General features: G+C 51.6%; 2 protein-coding genes across 6 annotated transcripts in view; one reads left to right on the top strand and one right to left on the bottom strand.

Moving 5' to 3' along the window:
* ITPRIP (inositol 1,4,5-trisphosphate receptor interacting protein) overlaps positions 1–17,124 on the bottom strand; it is a 136,515-nt gene extending 119,391 nt beyond the window's left edge. Inside the window, exons 1-2 of one of the 4 annotated variants that reach the window (XM_073684764.1) lie at positions 16,991–17,124; positions 8,085–8,252 (exon numbers count right to left, since the gene is read on the bottom strand). Coding sequence is in view for 2 of the 4 variants with exons in the window: in XM_073684762.1 (XP_073540863.1) it covers positions 1,698–1,777 (80 nt within the window). In the remaining 2 variants the exon portion in view is untranslated. Of the gene's footprint in view, positions 1–1,697; positions 2,050–8,084; positions 8,253–16,949 lie in introns of those variants that run through there. The other 3 variants (XM_073684765.1, XM_073684763.1, XM_073684762.1) reach the window with 3 other exon arrangements.
* The window catches only part of CFAP58 (cilia and flagella associated protein 58), a 74,791-nt gene continuing 71,715 nt past the window's right edge, over positions 17,059–20,134 (top strand). Inside the window, exons 1-2 of one of the 2 annotated variants that reach the window (XM_073684760.1) lie at positions 17,059–17,203; positions 18,828–19,109. In XM_073684760.1, the coding sequence (XP_073540861.1) occupies positions 17,195–17,203; positions 18,828–19,109 (291 nt within the window). In that variant the 5' untranslated portion in view covers positions 17,059–17,194. Of the gene's footprint in view, positions 17,204–17,991; positions 18,163–18,827; positions 19,110–20,134 lie in introns of those variants that run through there. The other variant, XM_073684761.1, reaches the window with a different exon arrangement.

Here is a 20,134-nt window from a genome sequence, read left to right as displayed (position 1 = left end):
AATACTGCCATACAGAGAGCTCACATAATACTGCCATACAGAGCGCTCACATAATACTGCCATACAGAGAGCTCACATAATACTGCCACACAGAGCGCTCACATAATACTGCCATACAGAGAGCTCACATAATACTGCCATACACTGCACTCACATAATACTGTCATACAGTGCGCTCACATAATACTGCCATACAGTGCGCTCACATAATACTGCCATTCAGAGCGCTCACATAATACTGCCATACACTGCGCTCACATAATACTGCCATACACTGCGCTCACATAATACTGCCATACAGAGCGCTCACATAATACTGCCATACACTGCGCTCACATAATACTGCCATACACTGCGCTCACATAATACTGTCATACACAGCGCTCACATAATACTGCCATACACTGAGCTCACATAATACTGCCATACACTGCGCTCACATAATACTGCCATACACTGCGCTCACATAATACTGCCACACACTGCGCTCACATAATACTGCCACACACTGCGCTCACATAATACTGCCATACAGAGAGCTCACATAATACTGCCATACACTGCGCTCACATAATACTGCCATACAGAATGCTCACGTAATACTGCCATACAGAGAGCTCACATAATACTGCCATACACTGCGTTCACATAATACTGCCATACACTGCGCTCACATAATACTGCCATACACTGCGCTCACATAATACTGCCATACAGAGCGCTCACATAATACTGCCATATACTGCGCTCACATAATACTGCCATACAGAGCTCACTTAATTCTACCATACAGGGTGCTCACATAATACTGCCATACACTGCGCTCACATAATACTGCCATACACTGCGCTCAAATAATACTGCCATACACTGCGTTCACATAATACTGCCATACAGAGTGCTCACATAATACTGCCATACAGAGCGCTCACATAATACTGCCATACAGAGCGCTCACATAATACTGCCATACACTGCGCTCACATAATACTGCCATACAGAGAGCTCACATAATACTGCCATACAGAGCTCACTTAATACTACCATACAGGGTGCTCACATAATACTGCCATACAGAGCTCACATAATACTGCCATACACTGCGCTCACTTAATAATGTCATACAGAGAGCTCACATAATACTGCCATACACTGCGCTCACATAATACTGCCATACAGAGCGCTCACATAATACTGCCATACACTGCGCTCACATAATACTGCCATACAGAGCGCTCACATAATACTGCCACACAGTGCGCTCACATAATACTGCCATACAGAGAGCTCACATAATACTGCCACACAGAGAGCTCACATAATACTGCCATACAGAGCGCTCACATAATACTGCCATACAGAGAGCTCACATAATACTGCCATACACTGCGCTCACATAATACTGCCATACAGAGCGCTCACATAATACTGTCATACAGAGAGCTCACATAATACTGCCATACACTGCGCTCACATAATACTGCCATACAGAGAGCTCACATAATACTGCCATATACTGCGCTCACATAATACTGCCATACACTGCGCTCACATAATTCTGCCATACAGAGCGCTCACTTAATACTGCCATACACTGCGCTCACATAATACTGCCATACAGAGCGCTCACTTAATACTGCCATACACTGCGCTCACATAACACTGCCATACACTGCGCTCACATAATACTGCCATACCGTGCACATGATACTGTGGAGGTTTTGGGAATTTTCCTGCAGTGAACTCTGATTATCTGTAGGACACAGAGCAGGATCATCCTCTTCCTCCATGATCCTTGGCGCGGTCGCTCTTATCACTGCCGGTCGCCGCCCGCGTTTCCTCCGCGTCTTCCTGTCTCTACGGCCCGTTCTCGGCTATTTTTGTGCTCAGGAAACTCCACTCTGTAGCGACCACTGGCAAATATTAATCACGGCCGCGCCCGCGGCGAACGGAGGACGGCACACACGAGAATGATGGCGGCAAGTGAAGGATTTATCTGCAGACGTCGCTGGTCTCCATAATGGAAAAATTAGTGAGAAGAAAACTAACAAAAAGTGTCAAAAACCTCAAATTAAACGCAGAAAAATGGAGGAAAAAGTGACCAATCAGCAACGAGGAAAAGTGTGCGGAGGAGAGAAGCGTGCTACCCTGCCATCTAATGTCACACCGTGGAACTGCAGATGAGCACAAAGATAGTACAGGGGTCGGCAACACCGGACCTTTAACTTTTATATTCCAGTTGTTATTTTTTAATAGCACCGTGCAATCTACTATATAATGAAAACACAAAAGAAATACAAAAAAAAAACAAAACAACAAATGTGCAGCAATTTCTCCGTTTGTTTTGTGAGTTTCATTTTCATGGCGTTCACTGGGACCTCAAATAATGTCGGCTTCATTCTGCAGGTGAGAACGAATATATGGAAAGAACTCATCTGTTCATTTTTTTTTAATGTTTTACTATATAATTATTTAATTTTTTTGTTTTAAAATGTAAAAAGTTTCAATTTATTATTTTTGGATGAAATGGAGCAAAAGAGCCGCAAACGTGTCCAGAGCGAAGAGCAAAAAGCCGGAGAACAAGGTGCCAGGAGACGTGCGGCGACCCCTGCAGGCCGGGCCCAGACCCGCAGATACTCAACCCCCTCCATAAACCCCTGCTACCACCCACCACTGATCCCCCGTAACAGCGTCATCCACAGACGCCCCATAACAGAGCGTCATCCACAGATCCCCCGTAACAGCGTCATCCACAGATCCCCCATAACAACGCGTCATCCACAGATCCCCCATAACAACGCGTCATCCACAGATCCCCCCATAACAGCACGTCCTCCACAGATCCCCCATAACAGAGCATCATCCACAGATCCCCCATAACAGCGCGTCATCCACAGATCCCCCATAACAGCGCGTCCTCCACAGATCCCCCATAACAACGCGTCATTCACAGATCCCCCATAACAACGCGTCATCAACAGATCCCCCCATAACAGCACGTCCTCCACAGATCCCCCATAACAGCGCATCATCCACAGATCCCCCATAACAGCGCGTCATCCACAGATCCCCCATAACAGCGCGTCCTCCACAGATCCCCCATAACAGCGCGTCCTCCACAGATCCCCCATAACAACGCGTCATCCACAGATCCCCCCATAGCAGCGCGTCCTCCACAGATCCCCCCATAGCAGCGCGTCCTCCACAGATCCCCCCATAGCAGCGCGTCCTCCACAGATCCCCCCATAGCAGCGCGTCCTCCACAGATCCCCCCATAACAGCGCGTCATCCACAGATCCCCCATAACAGCGCGTCATCCACAGATCCCCCATAACAGCGCGTCACCCGCAGATCCCCCATAACAGCGCGTCATCCACAGATCCCCCATAGCAGCGCGTCACCCACAGATCCCCCATAACAGCGCGTCATCCGCAGATCCCCCATAACAGCGCGTCACCCGCAGATCCCCCATAACAGCGCGTCCTCCACAGATCCCCCATAACAGCACGTCATCCACAGATCCCCCATAACAGCGCGTCATCCACAGATCCCCCATAACAGATCGTCATCCACAGATCCCCCATAACAGCGCGTCCTCCACAGATCCCCCATAACAGCGCGTCCTCCACAGATCCCCCCATAACAGCGCGGCATCTGCAGATCCCCCATAACAGCGCGTCATCCACAGATCCCCCATAACAGTGTGTCACCCACAGATCCCCCATAACAGGGCGTCCTCCACAGATCCTCCATAACAGAGCGTCCTCCACAGATCCCCCATAACAGGGCGTCCTCCACAGATCCCCCAAAACAGAGCATCATCCACAGATCCTCCATAACAGCGCGTCATCCGCAGATCCCCCCATAACAGCGCATCATCCACAGATCCCCCCATAACAGCGCGTCATCCACAGATCCCCCATAACAGTGTGTCACCCACAGATCCCCCATAACAGGGCATCCTCCACAGATCCCCCATAACAGGGCGTCCTCCACAGATCCCCCATAACAGCACGTCATCCACAGATCCCCCATAACAGCGCGTCATCCACAGATCCCCCATAACAGTGTGTCACCCACAGATCCCCCCATAACAGGGCGTCCTCCACAGATCCCCCATAACAGGGCGTCCTCCACAGATCCCCCATAACAGCACGTCATCCACAGATCCCCCATAACAGCGCGTCATCCACAGATCCCCCATAACAGCGCGTCATCCACAGATCCCCCATAACAGATCGTCATCCACAGATCCCCCATAACAGCGCGTCCTCCACAGATCCCCCATAACAGCGCGTCCTCCACAGATCCCCCCATAACAGCGCGGCATCCGCAGATCCCCCATAACAGCGCGTCATCCACAGATCCCCCATAACAGTGTGTCACCCACAGATCCCCCATAACAGGGCGTCCTCCACAGATCCTCCATAACAGAGCGTCATCCACAGATCCCCCCATAGCAGCGCGTCCTCCACAGATCCCCCCATAACAGCGCGTCATCCACAGATCCCCCATAACAGCGCGTCATCCACAGATCCCCCATAACAGCGCGTCACCCGCAGATCCCCCATAACAGCGCGTCATCCACAGATCCCCCATAGCAGCGCGTCACCCACAGATCCCCCATAACAGCGCGTCATCCGCAGATCCCCCATAACAGCGCGTCACCCGCAGATCCCCCATAACAGCGCGTCCTCCACAGATCCCCCATAACAGCACGTCATCCACAGATCCCCCATAACAGCGCGTCATCCACAGATCCCCCATAACAGATCGTCATCCACAGATCCCCCATAACAGCGCGTCCTCCACAGATCCCCCATAACAGCGCGTCCTCCACAGATCCCCCCATAACAGCGCGGCATCTGCAGATCCCCCATAACAGCGCGTCATCCACAGATCCCCCATAACAGTGTGTCACCCACAGATCCCCCATAACAGGGCGTCCTCCACAGATCCTCCATAACAGAGCGTCCTCCACAGATCCCCCATAACAGGGCGTCCTCCACAGATCCCCCAAAACAGAGCATCATCCACAGATCCTCCATAACAGCGCGTCATCCGCAGATCCCCCCATAACAGCGCATCATCCACAGATCCCCCCATAACAGCGCGTCATCCACAGATCCCCCATAACAGTGTGTCACCCACAGATCCCCCATAACAGGGCATCCTCCACAGATCCCCCATAACAGGGCGTCCTCCACAGATCCCCCATAACAGCACGTCATCCACAGATCCCCCATAACAGCGCGTCATCCACAGATCCCCCATAACAGTGTGTCACCCACAGATCCCCCCATAACAGGGCGTCCTCCACAGATCCCCCATAACAGGGCGTCCTCCACAGATCCCCCATAACAGCACGTCATCCACAGATCCCCCATAACAGCGCGTCATCCACAGATCCCCCATAACAGCGCGTCATCCACAGATCCCCCATAACAGATCGTCATCCACAGATCCCCCATAACAGCGCGTCCTCCACAGATCCCCCATAACAGCGCGTCCTCCACAGATCCCCCCATAACAGCGCGGCATCCGCAGATCCCCCATAACAGCGCGTCATCCACAGATCCCCCATAACAGTGTGTCACCCACAGATCCCCCATAACAGGGCGTCCTCCACAGATCCTCCATAACAGAGCGTCATCCACAGATCCCCCATAACAGGGCGTCCTCCACAGATCCCCCAAAACAGAGCATCATCCACAGATCCTCCATAACAGCGCGTCATCCGCAGATCCCCCCATAACAGCGCATCATCCACAGATCCCCCCATAACAGCGCGTCATCCACAGATCCCCCATAACAGTGTGTCACCCACAGATCCCCCATAACAGGGCATCCTCCACAGATCCCCCATAACAGGGCGTCCTCCACAGATCCCCCATAACAGCATCTCTACATTATAACTTACCTCTGTTCCATATTCTTTCCACCATCTACATGGACTATACAGCGGATATATAAAGTCTACACGCCCCTGGTAAAATCACAGTCCTACCAAGACAAAACATTTCAGGACTTTTTCCCCCTTTGTTGTCGCCTATTATCTGTACAAATCCATTGAGAAACAAACTGAAATAATGCGGTTGCATAAATCTGCACGCCCGTACACTAATACTTTGTTGCAGCCCACTGTGAGTTCCTGGCAGTGTTCAGTCTCTTTGGGTCGGGGGTCTTATCAGCGTGGCACATCTAGAATTTGGTGATCTTTGCCGGCTCTTCCTTGCAGCAGCTCCACATCTGTCAGATTTCGGGGGCATCTCTTCAGGTCACCACAGATTATCACTTGGGTTCAGGTCCGGGCCCTTTCCTGAACTTCCATCTTCTTCTAGTGCAGCCGTTCTCTTGGTGATTTGGAGGTCGCTTAGGATCGCTGCTTCTAGCAGAGGCTGGGAGGTTTTGTTGCAGAATTGTCTGATATTTGGATTTCTCACAATTCCCTCCACCTTGATTAAACCCTCAGTTCCAGCTGCTGAAAAACAGCCCCAAAGCACAATGCTGCCTCCACCATGCCTCACTGTGGGGATGGTCATCTTCTGGGGGATCAGCAGTGTCGGCTTTGCACATTATTATGGCCAAAGTTCCCCCTCAGTCCCACCAGACAGAACACGTCCCCCACATGTTTTTGGCAAAATTGATGAACGTTTTAGCAAAACAACGCCGGGTTTGGATGTTTTTGCTTGTAAGAAAAGGCTTCCGTCTTGCCCCCCCGACCCCACAGGGGGGACATATGAAGAATACAGGAGATTGTTGTCACATGGAGGACACAAACAGGACTGGCCAGAACTTCCTGCAGCTCCTTTAATGTTGCAGTCGGCCTCTTGGCAGCCTCCCACACCAAATTTCTTCCTTGTCTTTTCATCACTTTTTCACTGTTGTGCCAAATATAAGCCAGTTCTTCGCAGTATCCCATGGTGGATCTAAACCTTTGGACATTGTTTTGGTCACTTTCCACACTGAGATCCTTTGCTGTGTTGTCACTTTCCACACTGAGATCCTTTGCTGTGTTGTCACTTTCCACACTGAGATCCTTTGCTGTGTTGTCACTTTCCACACTGAGATCCTTTGCTGTGTTGTCACTTTCCACAATGAGATCCTTTGCTGTGTTGTCACTTTCCACAATGAGATCCTTTGCTGTGTTGTCAGCTGTTTACAGACCAGAAAAGGGGTCAGGAGAATCCTCCTAGAGCAGCGACACCTTCTCTGGGGTTAATCAGAATCGCTGTAGATGTCGGCGGCCGAGCGCTGACTACTATGTAACATGAGGGAAATGTGATCGGCTGATTCTGATCACAACCGCATCCCCAGTTATAAGAGGGTGTGCACACTTATGCAACCACATTATTTTAGTAATGATTTCAGTTTGTTTCTCAATGGCTTTGTACAGATTATGGCTGACATAAAAGGTGGAAAACGATCAGAAATTATTCTTCTTGGCATTGTAGAAGGGTTGTGTAGACTTTTTATATCCGCTGTATTTCCTATTCATGGATGACTGATATTTCAAGCAAAAATACGTTTTTTTCCCCAGAATATCCCTTTAAATCCTACAAATTTCACATTTTTCCTCCTTTCATTGTTGCAATTCCATTTTAGAAAAAAAAAATCAGGAGGGGGGCACAAACTTTCCAGTTCTCAGTAACACAAAGAACTGGTGACAAAGGCGAGCGCACGGGTCATCGACAAATGACTTCACCCGCTCATTAAAGCGCAGCAAGCGGCTGACACCTGCGAGAGGGGGTAACTCTTGAGCTGCTGGAAGGAAATATGCAAAACTACAATCTGTGATCTAAAGGGAGGCGTTTGGGGGGTCCCTAAGGGTTACAAGCCCACTCAACAGGCGGCAAAGATATCCCCTTTAAATTCTGGAGATTTAAAGGGGTAGTTCGGATTTTAACTCTCTCGCTTCCAGACAGCTCCATGGACGGTTCCGTGGAAATATTTCAAAGTGTAAAGTCTCAAGTGGAAAGATTTTAACTATTTCCTGGACGGGTTCCTGCACCCCGATTTTCTATGGGGTCTAATTACTGCATGCGGGGAAGAGAATTAGGAATCTGAGTCTGGAGGGACGTTACCTGAGTCGCTCATGGCCCTCGGCCTACGGGGTTAATGACGAGGCCACACAATCCTCCACTGAGCCGGGATAATGGGATCACGTGAGCGGAGACGAGGCCGCCAGCTGACATGTCTGTGTGTGGAAGATCGGACAGGAGGCGGATTATAAACGTCCCGGTCATTATAAGCTAAGAATGGAAAAAAAAAAAAAAAAAAGACAAGAAATTATAAAAAAAATAAAAAGTTTTCTTTTTTTTACAGTTGGTTGCAGCACTGATTGGCAGCTTTCTGCCTATGCACAGTGTACACAGAAAGAGGCCAATCAGTGGTGTGGGAGGGGTTAAACAGAGCTCAGCATTCAGAGAACTGCTAGATCTTCAGCAGAGAAAACTGTGATTGTATCAAAACTGCAACAAGAAGCCCAGTAAGTGACACATCACTAGAATCAGGGTCTCTGCCCCTACATCTCAGATGTCTGGGGAGCAAAAAGCTGCTGACAGATTCCCTTTAATCACTTTGCTGTTGCTTTAAAAACGCACTTTTTTTTTTAAAGAAAATGTATCAAAAATGCAAGGTGTGAACAAGTCCTTGCAGGCAGATTTGCAAAGGGTTTAAATTAAAATCCACAATCTGCACTGCGGATCAATTTATGCACAGAATTTTTTTAAATCCCATTTACTTCGCTGGTATAGAAGGGAAATCTGCACCTTGTGCAATCACCACTTCAGTTCAAAAACTGCACCAGAAACGACATGTGTGATTACTGGCATAGTGCTAATCAATGCAAGCAATCAAGACTAAAGCAGATCGCAGCATTTCCAGGTGCAGAAATATCAGAAAAGCTGAATGGGTAACAGCTGCTTCCGGTAACCAAACAAAGTGAATTATTTTTTAAACCCCATTCACACAGAGAGGACAAAAATCTGCCAAAAAAATCTGCAGCGAGCGCTCGGCAATGCCGGCACAATCTGCCCCGCAGCGCAGGATCTGCCCCGCAGCGCAGGATTTGCCCCGCAGCGCAGGATTTGCCCCGCAGCGCAGGATCTGCTGCAGATTCTTCTCCTTGTGCTCTGTATATAGATCACACTTGTGCTGCCATCTAGTGGTGACTTGTGGTATATAACACGTTAGAGAAGTGATTTTTCAATGTTTTTTCCCGCCTTTCTTCCAAGAGCCGCAGCTTTTTATTTTGCCGTCCACAAAGTCGCATGAAGGTTTATTTTTTTTGCAGAACGACTTGTAGTTTTCACTTTACCATATAATGTGCTGAAAAACGGGAGAAGGAATCAGTGCGTTAAAATGGGGAAAAAAAAAAAAAATTGCCAATGATTTTTTTTAGGGGTTTTTCATTTTTTTTTTTAGCAATTATTGTGAGATAACCTGATTCTCCTCTTCCGTCTGATTGCGGCCAGATCAAACGTCTACAGTTCTATTAAAGAAAAAAAAATCCTGGAGCTTTTTTTTTATTTTTCTGCTTTATGGAGCAATGAGGACTTTTCTTGTTGCACGCTGAACTGTTTGTATTGGAGCTCTATTGGACATTTTGATTCTTTTTAGTGCAGTGTTTTGGGGGTTAATGCAGCAGCTAAACTCTCCTATCAGAACAGCTCACTGACAGATCCTCAGTTAACTCATTCTGCAGCCATCAATGGACTTGTAGAAGGCAAATGGGGCAAAAGGTTTAGTAAAACCCAACTGTAACAATGACGTTCAGCCCCAAATTGAGACATGTAAGTAATAAAATTTACCCGAAGGTGGACAACCCCTTTAAGGAACAGGATTCTGCCCAGACGCCCATCGTTGATGTGATTGCAGGGAGCTGAGGGCACCTGACCGCCCCCATCGTGGCCATGCTACTGCTCCTGTGAGTAGAATCGCTGGGACTTGTAGTTCCCCACCATTACAGAAGCCATTATCAGTAAGAAGTGACCTATAACCGGCCAGCGCCCCCCAGGACCGCTGGGACTTGTAGTTCCCCACCATTACAGAAGCCATAATCAGTAAGAAGTGACATATAACCGGCCAGCTTCCCCCCAGGACAGCTGGGACTTGTAGTTCCCCACCATTACAGAAGCCATAATCAGTAAGAAGTGACCTATAACCAGCCAGCGCCCCCCAGGACCGCTGGGACTTGTAGTTCCCCACCATTACAGAAGCCATAATCAGTAAGAAGTGACCTATAACCAGCCAGCGCCCCCCAGGACCGCTGGGACTTGTAGTTCCCCACCATTACAGAAGCCATAATCAGTAAGAAGTGACCTATAACCGGCCAGCGCCCCCCCAGGACCGCTGGGACTTGTAGTTCCCCACCATTACAGAAGCCATAATCAGTAAGAAGTGACCTATAACTGGCCAGCGCCCCCCAGGACCACTGGGACTTGTAGTTCCCCACCATTACAGAAGCCATAATCAGTAAGAAGTGACCTATAACCGGCCAGCCCCTCCCCAGGACTGCTGGGACTTGTAGTTCCCCACCATTACAGAAGCCATAATCAGTAAGAAGTGACATATAACCGGCCAGCGCCCCCCCAGGACCGCTGGGACTTGTAGTTCCCCACCATTACAGAAGCCATAATCAGTAAGAAGTGACCTATAACTGGCCAGCGCCCCCCAGGACCGCTGGGACTTGTAGTTCCCCACCATTACAGAAGCCATAATCAGTAAGAAGTGACCTATAACCAGCCAGCGCCCCCCAGGACCGCTGGGACTTGTAGTTCCCCACCATTAGAGGAGCCATAATCAGCAAGAAGTGACCTATAACCGGTCAGCGCCCCCCAGGACCGCTGGGACTTGTAGTTCCTCACCATTACAGAAGCCATAATCAGTAAGAAGTGACCTATAACCAGCCAGCGCCCCCCCAGGACCGCTGGGACTTGTAGTTCCCCACCATTAGAGGAGCCATAATCAGTAAGAAGTGACCTATAACCGGCCAGCGCCCCCCCAGGACCACTGGGACTTGTAGTTCCCCACCATTAGAGGAGCCATAATCAGTAAGAAGTGACCTATAACCGGCCAGCGCCCCCCCAGGACTGCTGGGACTTGTAGTTCCCCACCATTACAGAAGCCATAATCAGTAAGAAGTGACCTATAACCGGCCAGCGCCCCCCCAGGACCGCTGGGACTTGTAGTTCCCCACCATTACAGAAGCCATAATCAGTAAGAAGTGACCTATAACCGGCCAGCGCCCCCCCAGGACCGCTGGGACTTGTAGTTCCCCACCATTAGAGGAGCCATAATCAGTAAGATGTGACCTATAACCGGCCAGTGCCCCCCAGGGCCACTGGGACTTGTAGTTCCCCACCATTAGAGGAGCCATAATCAGTAAGAAGTGACATATAACCGGCCAGCGCCCCCCAGGACCACTGGGACTTGTAGTTCCCCACCATTACAGAAGCCATAATCAGTAAGAAGTGACCTATAACCAGCCAGTGCCCCCCCAGGACCACTGGGACTTGTAGTTCCCCACCATTACAGAAGCCATAATCAGTAAGAAGTGACCTATAACCAGCCAGTGCCCCCCCAGGACCACTGGGACTTGTAGTTCCCCACCATTAGAGGAGCCATAATCAGTAAGAAGTGACCTATAACCGGCCAGCGCCCCCCCCCAGGACCGCTAGGACTTGTAGTTCCCCACCATTACAGAAGCCATAATCAGTAAGAAGTGACCTATAACCAGCCAGCGCCCCCCCAGGACCGCTGGGACTTGTAGTTCCCCACCATTACAGAAGCCATAATCAGTAAGAAGTGACCTATAACCAGCCAGCGCCCCCCAGGACCGCTGGGACTTGTAGTTCCCCACCATTAGAGGAGCCATAATCAGTAAGAAGTGACCTATAACCGGCCAGCGCCCCCCAGGACTGCTGGGACTTGTAGTTCCCCACCATTAGAGGAGCCATAATCAGTAAGAAGTGACCTATAACCGGCCAGCGCCCCCCAGGACCGCTGGGACTTGTAGTTCCTCACCATTACAGAAGCCATAATCAGTAAGAAGTGACCTATAACCAGCCAGCGCCCCCCCCCCAGGACCGCTGGGACTTGTAGTTCCCCACCATTAGAGGAGCCATAATCAGTAAGAAGTGACCTATAACCGGCCAGCGCCCCCCAGGACCACTGGGACTTGTAGTTCCCCACCATTAGAGGAGCCATAATCAGTAAGAAGTGACCTATAACTGGCCAGCGCCCCCCCCAGGACCGCTGGAACTTGTAGTTCCCCACCATTAGAGGAGCCATAATCAGTAAGAAGTGACCTATAACCGGCCAGCGCCCCCCAGGACCACTGGGACTTGTAGTTCCCCACCATTAGAGGAGCCATAATCAGTAAGAAGTGACCTATAACCGGCCAGCGCCCCCCAGGACCACTGGGACTTGTAGTTCCCCACCATTAGAGGAGCCATAATCAGTAAGAAGTGACCTATAACCGGCCAGCGCCCCCCAGGACCACTGGGACTTGTAGTTCCCCACCATTACAGAAGCCATAATCAGTAAGAAGTAACCTATAACCAGCCAGCGCCCCCCCAGGACCACTGGGACTTGTAGTTCCCCACCATTAGAGGAGCCATAATCAGTAAGAAGTGACCTATAACCGGCCAGCGCCCCCCAGGACCACTGGGACTTGTAGTTCCCCACCATTAGAGGAGCCATAATCAGTAAGAAGTGACCTATAACCGGCCAGCGCCCCCCAGGACCACTGGGACTTGTAGTTCCCCACCATTAGAGGAGCCATAATCAGTAAGAAGTAACCTATAACCGGCCAGCGCCCCCCAGGACCACTGGGACTTGTAGTTCCCCACCATTAGAGGAGCCATAATCAGTAAGAAGTGACCTATAACTGGCCAGCGCCCCCCAGGACCGCTGGGACTTGTAGTTCCCCACCATTACAGAAGCCATAATCAGTAAGAAGTGACCTATAACTGGCCAGCGCCCCCCAGGACCACTGGGACTTGTAGTTCCCCACCATTACAGAAGCCATAATCAGTAAGAAGTGACCTATAACCGGCCAGCCCCTCCCCAGGACTGCTGGGACTTGTAGTTCCCCACCATTACAGAAGCCATAATCAGTAAGAAGTGACCTATAACCGGCCAGCGCCCCCCCAGGACCGCTGGGACTTGTAGTTCCCCACCATTACAGAAGCCATAATCAGTAAGAAGTGACCTATAACCGGCCAGCGCCCCCCAGGACCGCTGGGACTTGTAGTTCCCCACCATTACAGAAGCCATAATCAGTAAGAAGTGACCTATAACCAGCCAGCGCCCCCCAGGACCGCTGGGACTTGTAGTTCCCCACCATTAGAGGAGCCATAATCAGCAAGAAGTGACCTATAACCGGTCAGCGCCCCCCAGGACCGCTGGGACTTGTAGTTCCTCACCATTACAGAAGCCATAATCAGTAAGAAGTGACCTATAACCAGCCAGCGCCCCCCCAGGACCGCTGGGACTTGTAGTTCCCCACCATTAGAGGAGCCATAATCAGTAAGAAGTGACCTATAACCGGCCAGCGCCCCCCCAGGACCACTGGGACTTGTAGTTCCCCACCATTAGAGGAGCCATAATCAGTAAGAAGTGACCTATAACCGGCCAGCGCCCCCCCAGGACCGCTGGGACTTGTAGTTCCCCACCATTACAGAAGCCATAATCAGTAAGAAGTGACCTATAACCGGCCAGCGCCCCCCCAGGACCGCTGGGACTTGTAGTTCCCCACCATTACAGAAGCCATAATCAGTAAGAAGTGACCTATAACCGGCCAGCGCCCCCCCAGGACCGCTGGGACTTGTAGTTCCCCACCATTAGAGGAGCCATAATCAGTAAGATGTGACCTATAACCGGCCAGTGCCCCCCAGGGCCACTGGGACTTGTAGTTCCCCACCATTAGAGGAGCCATAATCAGTAAGAAGTGACATATAACCGGCCAGCGCCCTCCAGGACCACTGGGACTTGTAGTTCCCCACCATTACAGAAGCCATAATCAGTAAGAAGTGACCTATAACCAGCCAGTGCCCCCCCAGGACCACTGGGACTTGTAGTTCCCCACCATTAGAGGAGCCATAATCAGTAAGAAGTGACCTATAACCGGCCAGCGCCCCCCCCCAGGACCGCTAGGACTTGTAGTTCCCCACCATTACAGAAGCCATAATCAGTAAGAAGTGACCTATAACCAGCCAGCGCCCCCCCAGGACCGCTGGGACTTGTAGTTCCCCACCGTTACAGAAGCCATAATCAGTAAGAAGTGACCTATAACCAGCCAGCGCCCCCCAGGACCGCTGGGACTTGTAGTTCCCCACCATTAGAGGAGCCATAATCAGTAAGAAGTGACCTATAACCGGCCAGCGCCCCCCAGGACTGCTGGGACTTGTAGTTCCCCACCATTAGAGGAGCCATAATCAGTAAGAAGTGACCTATAACCGGCCAGCGCCCCCCAGGACCGCTGGGACTTGTAGTTCCTCACCATTACAGAAGCCATAATCAGTAAGAAGTGACCTATAACCAGCCAGCGCCCCCCCCCCAGGACCGCTGGGACTTGTAGTTCCCCACCATTAGAGGAGCCATAATCAGTAAGAAGTGACCTATAACCGGCCAGCGCCCCCCCAGGACCACTGGGACTTGTAGTTCCCCACCATTAGAGGAGCCATAATCAGTAAGAAGTGACCTATAACTGGCCAGCGCCCCCCCCAGGACCGCTGGAACTTGTAGTTCCCCACCATTAGAGGAGCCATAATCAGTAAGAAGTGACCTATAACCGGCCAGCGCCCCCCAGGACCACTGGGACTTGTAGTTCCCCACCATTAGAGGAGCCATAATCAGTAAGAAGTGACCTATAACCGGCCAGCGCCCCCCAGGACCACTGGGACTTGTAGTTCCCCACCATTAGAGGAGCCATAATCAGTAAGAAGTGACCTATAACCGGCCAGCGCCCCCCAGGACCACTGGGACTTGTAGTTCCCCACCATTACAGAAGCCATAATCAGTAAGAAGTAACCTATAACCAGCCAGCGCCCCCCCAGGACCACTGGGACTTGTAGTTCCCCACCATTAGAGGAGCCATAATCAGTAAGAAGTGACCTATAACCGGCCAGCGCCCCCCAGGACCACTGGGACTTGTAGTTCCCCACCATTAGATGAGCCATAATCAGTAAGAAGTGACCTATAACCAGCCAGCGCCCCCCCAGGACCACTGGGACTTGTAGTTCCCCACCATTACAGAAGCCATAATCAGTAAGAAGTAACCTATAACCGGCCAGCGCCCCCCAGGACCACTGGGACTTGTAGTTCCCCACCATTAGAGGAGCCATAATCAGTAAGAAGTAACCTATAACCGGCCAGCGCCCCCCAGGACCACTGGGACTTGTAGTTCCCCACCATTAGAGGAGCCATAATCAGTAAGAAGTGACCTATAACCGGCCAGCGCCCCCCAGGACCACTGGGACTTGTAGTTCCCCACCATTAGAGGAGCCATAATCAGAAAGAAGTGACCTATAACCGGCCAGCGCCCCCCCAGGACCGCTAGGACTTGTAGTTCCCCACCATTACAGAAGCCATAATCAGTAAGAAGTGACCTATAACCAGCCAGCGCCCCCCCAGGACCGCTGGGACTTGTAGTTCCCCACCATTACAGAAGCCATAATCAGTAAGAAGTGACCTATAACCAGCCATCGCCCCCCTAGGACCGCTGGGACTTGTAGTTCCCCACCAATAGAGGAGCCATAATCAGTAAGAAGTGACCTATAAAAGGCCAGTGCCCCCCAGGACCACTGGGACTTGTAGTTCCCCACCATTAGAGGAGCCATAATCAGTAAGAAGTGACCTATAACCGGCCAGCACCCCCCAGGACCACTGGGACTTGTAGTTCCCCACCATTACATAAGCCATAATCAGTAAGAAGTGACCTATAACTGGCCAGCGCCCCCCAGGACCGCTGGGACTTGTAGTTCCCCACCATTACAGAAGCCATAATCAGTAAGAAGTGACCTATAACCAGCCATCGCCCCCCCCAGGACCGCTGGGACTTGTAGTTCCCCACCATTAGAGGAGCCATAATCAGTAAGAAGTGACCTATAACCGGCCAGCGCCCCTCCAGGACCGCTGGGACTTGTAGTTCCCCACCATTAGAGGAGCCATAATCAGTAAGAAGTGACCTATAACCAGCCAGCGACCCCCCAGGACCGCTGGGACTTGTAGTTCCCCACCATTAGAGGAGCCATAATCAGTAAGAAGTGACCTATAACCGGCCAGCGCCCCCCCCAGGACCGCTGGGACTTGTAGTTCCCCACCATTAGAGGAGCCATAATCAGTAAGAAGTGACCTATAACCGGCCAGCGACCCCCCAGGACCGCTGGGACTAGTAGTTCCCCCTGACAGCAGCACTGGTGACAGTACAAGACATCAAGCGATCACGGGGAAAAAAATATAAACTATAAATAAATAAAATTAATTAATTAAAAATTAATAAAAAAAATAAGTTAAAAATAAATAAATTCATGAATAAAAATCAATTCCTGTTTCCAAGTTCGGAGGAGACGGATTTATCAAAGTAGAAAAATTACTCTGAGACTACAGGGAAGGAAAAACAACAAAAGAGCAAAAATGGGAAATTGCCCGGCGATAAAGGGGTTAACCGCTGCGCTGCCGTTATAACTGGAAAAGAAGGCTGTGCCCCTCCTAACACCTATCATCCCCCCACATTGTCAGGGAGCCGGTCACCCCCCTACAGACAGCTGTTACTATCCCCCCTGGCTTCAGCAGTGCTGTCCCCCATGCTTTACACTGCAGCTCGGCTCTTCCTGGCTGTCTGCTGTGGAGCGCTATAGCAGATGCTCGGGGGAGGAGCTTTACAAAGGAGACGTTTCACCACGGGGAGGGGCATCTCTGGATATAATCATTAGTGGACTCACATGCCGGCGGCCCCGCTCCTTATACACAGCGGTATACGTACATATACACCCTCCGCATACGGCGCTCCCGGGATGCTCAGCAGGCGGCGCCCTCTGCCGGTGGCTGCTCGCTCTGCGGCCTAGTCACGTGGTAGCATCTCGTCACGTGACTGCCTTCCCGTCTCCCCTCATCTACGCGTGCGCACGGCCGGTTGCCTGGATACAGAAGGACGCGCACAAGACTCGCACGAAAATCCAGCGGCATCATGACAGAGGTGAGAGGAGACCGGGGGGAGGGGGAGCACCGGGGACACCGGGAGGAGGAGGGGGAGCACCGGGGACACCGGGAGGAGGTGGAGCATCGGGGACACCGGGAGGAGAGGAGACCGGGAGGAGGAGGGGGAGCACCGGGAGGAGAGGAGACCGGGAGGAGGAGGGGGACCCCGGGAGGAAAGGAGACCGGGAGGAGGAGGGGGACCCCGGGAGGAGAGGAGACCGGGAGGAGGAGGGGGACCCCGGGAGGAAAGGAGACCGGGAGGAGGAGGGGGAGCACCGGGAGGAGAGGAGACCGGGAGGAGGAGGGGGACCCCGGGAGGAGAGGAGACCGGGAGGAGGAGGGGGACCCCGGGAGGAGAGGAGACCGGGAGGAGGAGGGGGAGCACCGGGAGGAGAGGAGACCGGGAGGAGGAGGGGGACCCCGGGAGGAAAGGAGACCGGGAGGAGGAGGGGGAGCACCGGGAGGAGAGGAGACCGGGAGGAGGAGGGGGACCCCGGGAGGAGAGGAGACCGGGAGGAGGAGGGGGAGCACCGGGAGGAGAGGAGACCGGGAGGAGAGGAGGGGGAGCACCGGGAGGAGAGGAGACCGGGAGGAGAGGAGACCGGGAGGAGGAGGGGGAGCACCGGGAGGAGAGGAGACCGGGAGGAGAGGAGGGGGAGCACCGGGAGGAGAGGAGACCGGGAGGAGGAGGGGGAGCACCGGGAGGAGAGGAGACCGGGAGGAGGAGGGGGAGCACCGGGAGGAGGAGGGGGAGCACCGGGAGGAGAGGAGGGGGAGCACCGGGTTCATCAGGAGGAGGAGGGGCGTTATCCGGTTATAGGTCACACATACGGATTATGGCTCCTCTAATGGCAACTGGGAACTATAAGGCCCAGCGTGTCCTGGATCTGCTTGTGGCTGGTAGCGGGAGACCCTAGACACCTGATCTGACGGGTATCTGATCTGTGTCACGTGAAGGTGAAGGCACCCTGGGAGTTGTAGTGCTGCACTCTACGCTCGTCCAAGAGGCAGGAATCATCCATGTGACAATATAATGAGGCCGTGGAGTCATCACCAGCCCCAATGTCCTGCAGGAATTCTCATAATGCCGCAGAGATCCCTATGATGCTGTATTGCTCCCTATGATGCCTCACGCTCGTGTCATTAGACTAGTAGAGTGTCCGCTCTGGTCAGTCCCTCATACAGGGGGATCTCCAGTCGGGGGACACTATCTCCCACCTCACAGCCCCTGTAGGGAGAGTTGGTGTTGTTCCCTAATCTGTGGCAATGCTGAGCCTGTGCAGTCACGGTGGCCACCTACCTGTCCGCATAGCTGAGCCCATCACCCGGTCTCCTTCCACATGTGAGGAGGTGACATCACTAGCGGTGCAGTAGCTAAGACCCTCGGCCATGAGGGGCTAATAAGGGGCTCCAGGAGCAGCTCTAAGGGGTCTTGTGACCCTCACTCCATGTAGATGCATGAGATTTATGAAAACGTAGGATCCCGGTCACCGCAGTGTCCAGTGTCCTCATCTCAAGGACCTCCTCATCGAGGATATTGCTGGGGGTCCCATGTGGAGCGTCCTGGGAATCGTCCTCTTTTTGATTAACCCCTCCCTGACCGGTTGCTCGTCTTCTTGCAGGATAAGCCAGAGAAGAGTCTGATGGATGAGAATGCTTTTGAGGCCCTGGAGAAGGACTTCCAGGAGGTGCTGAGCGAGCTGACGGGGGACAAGAGTCTGGACAAGTTCAGGGTGGAGTACGAGAAGCTGCACGCCGTCCTGAAGAAGTCCTACCAGAATGAGAAGCGGCTGATGGGCAAATGCCGGGAGCTGAACGCCGAGATCGTGGTCAATGCCTCCAAGGTGGCCACTGCCCTGAAGCTGTCGCAGGAGGACCAGACCACCATCGCATCTCTGAAGAAGGTAACGGGGGTCTGTAGGACCAGCTGCACAGCTCGGATACACTGCACCGTATTACACACTATAGATACCTGATTAGATACATGGCTCAGTAGATGGTATCATACCTAGGCTCAGATACACTGCACTGTAAAACACACTATAGATACGTGATTAGATACATGGCTCAGCATATTGTGTCACACCTAGGCTCAGATACACTGCACTGTAACACACACTATAGATACGTGATTAGATACATCGCTCAGCATATTGTGTCACACCTAGGCTCAGATACACTGTACTGTAACACACACTATAGATACGTGATTAGATACATCGCTCAGCAGATGGTATCAATCATTCTGTGAAGAAACAGGTGTGAATCAGGTGGCCCTTATTTAAGGGTGAAGCCAGCACATGTTGTACATGTATTTCTCCTTGAAAGCCTGAGAAATATGGGTCGTTCGAGACATTGTCCAGAAGAACAGTGTACTTTGATTAAACAGTTGATTGGAGAAGGTAAAACTTATAATGAAGTGCAGACAATGATCGGCTGTTCAGCTAAAATGATCTCCAATGCTTTAAAATGGAAAGCAAAACCAGCGAGACGTGGATGAAACCGGAAGACTAGCATTCGAATGGATCGAAGAATAGCCAGAATGGCAAAGGCTCAGCCAATGACCAGCTCCAGGATGGTCACAGACAGTCTCCAGTTACCTGTGACAGTTAGAAGACGCCTGTGTGAAGCTAATCTCTTAGCAAGAAGTTCCCGCAAAGTCCCACTGTTAAAAAAAAAGACTTGTACTGAAGCGGATACAATTTACCAAAGAACATATCATCTGGCCTAAAGAGAAATGGAGAAACATTTTGTGGACTGATGAAAGTAAAATTCTTTTTGGGTCCAAGGGCCGCAGACAGTTCGTCAGACGACCCCCAAACTCTGCATTCAAGCCACAGTACACTCTGAAGACAGCAAATCATGGTGGTGAAGCATCATGATATGGGCATGTCTCTCTTACTGTGGTGCCGGACCTATTTACCGCATA

This window comes from Phyllobates terribilis, unplaced genomic scaffold (assembly GCF_046119375.1).
Source record: "Phyllobates terribilis strain yellow unplaced genomic scaffold, ASM4611937v1 Scaffold_5__5_contigs__length_657084704, whole genome shotgun sequence".
NCBI classification, from domain to species: Eukaryota; Metazoa; Chordata; class Amphibia; order Anura; family Dendrobatidae; genus Phyllobates; species Phyllobates terribilis.
This window is presented reverse-complemented; position numbering and strand designations above follow the sequence as displayed.